This window comes from Diadema setosum, chromosome 10 (assembly GCF_964275005.1).
Source record: "Diadema setosum chromosome 10, eeDiaSeto1, whole genome shotgun sequence".
Lineage (NCBI taxonomy): Eukaryota > Metazoa > Echinodermata > Echinoidea > Diadematoida > Diadematidae > Diadema > Diadema setosum.
The window spans coordinates 20,305,156-20,306,840 of record NC_092694.1 but is presented as its reverse complement, the minus strand read 5'-3'; the positions used below and the strand labels follow the sequence as shown (position 1 = coordinate 20,306,840).

The following is a 1,685-nucleotide window of genomic DNA, read 5'->3' as shown; positions in this document are numbered from 1 at the left end:
TCACACATCCGAACGCATGGGGTCTGTAGCATCTGCTAATTTTGACATCTTGCATTTCAGGTAGCTCGTCTTTCCATTGACACCATCTCTCCTGTATTCTCTCAGGTACAGGGTCGTCCCAAGCTTCAGAGCAGCAAGATCTTGCAGGATTAATTTTGCCTTGAGTACGAATGGACCAGCAAACCCATACGGATTGTACATTGATGATACTTCACTTAACAAACCTCTATGGGTCAGGGGCTTCTTCTTTGGTGTGATACTGTAAGTTATGCAGTCTGTCTCCGTATCCCATTCCACTCCCAAAGCCCTTTCTGTAGGAAGAGGATCTTGATTCAGATCTAGTCCCTTGACTAGCTTGCTTCTCTCCTGCTCTGGAATCGACTCGAAGACTTGAGTGTTGTTGCTTGTCCATTTCACAAGCTTGAACCCTCCTTTCTCGAGACTCCTCAACTCTTGGACTAGTCTTATTGCATCAGACTCAGACTTACAGGATACAAGGCAGTCATCAACATAAAAACTGTGCAGGACAGCGTTGACTGCATCAGCACTATATTCAGCTTTGTGATCCTCGGCAGTTCTCTTGAGCGCAAAACTACAACAACTTGGGCTCCATGTGCCCCCGAATAAATGCACACACATTCTATACACCTTTACCTCCTTTGTCAAGTCTCCCGATGGCCACCACAAATACCGAAGAACATCACGTTCGGCTGCTGGTACACGAACTTGGTGGAACATAGCCTTAATGTCCGCCATCACCACAACAGGTTCCTGTCTAAACCGGAGAAGTACACCCAGTAGCTTGTTCGTTAAGTCTGGTCCTTGCAGCACAGCATCGTTCAACGGCTTGCCCATACACTTTGCTGCACAGTCAAAGACGATTCTTGTCTTGTCCGGCTTCTTCTCACTGAATACTGGGAAGTGTGGCAAATACCAAGTGTGGTCACTGTTGGTCATTACCTCATCTGTATTCACTTCCTCAGCATAGCCCTCATCTAGAAGTGACTGCATCTCTTGTGCATAGTTATGCAGCCTTTCATAATAATAATACAATGCATTTGTAAGGCGCTTAATACCTTAAAATCCTTCTGTAGTCTTTTCTTCAGGGACTCCAATCTCTTAACGGCCATGTTATAGCTGTCCGGAAGAGCTGGTACATCCTCATGGAAATAGACAACTCATAATGCCCTGCATCTGACAGCATACACCTCCCCTGGCTTTCTAGCTCTCACCTCCAGAGGTGTCAAGGCTTCTGGAAGATCTTGCCCCAACAGCAGCTCAACATCATGGTGGTTAACGTCAGGCAAATCTGATATGAGCGATGTCAAGTGAGTGTAACGGCTGAGGTCCTCTTTCCTTGCGACATTGTCAATGCTGATGTTGAGACAGGGCATAGTGTATGTCTCAACTCGAAGTTCTATCCCCGGTACACCTTTTATCATCAGAGTGACTGCCTTAGTCCTGACTTCACAGTCCTTCGCCTCTATTGTTGAGAGTTTCAAAGTTCAACGCTTTCCTTTAACTTTCAGCCTATCCATCAGTCTGTGAACAGAACGACTTCGTCAACCCCGTGTCCAGGAGAACAAGTGTGTCAATAACTTCACCTTCACCAGGAACCCATATCTTAACGGGAACAATAGGTAAGGCCACTCTGTAAGCACCGGCCCCCTTGGCATCCATCCGGC

The 1,685-nt window shown here is 46.6% G+C and overlaps 1 protein-coding gene across 1 annotated transcript; it reads right to left on the bottom strand.

Annotated features, from left to right (window-relative positions):
* On the bottom strand, nt 1-1,011 carry LOC140233842 (uncharacterized). The gene has a single exon (XM_072313934.1). The coding sequence runs from the start codon at nt 1,009-1,011 to the stop codon at nt 1-3; it is 1,011 nt and encodes a 336-aa protein (XP_072170035.1).
* Between the last annotated feature and the right edge of the window lie 674 nt (nt 1,012-1,685).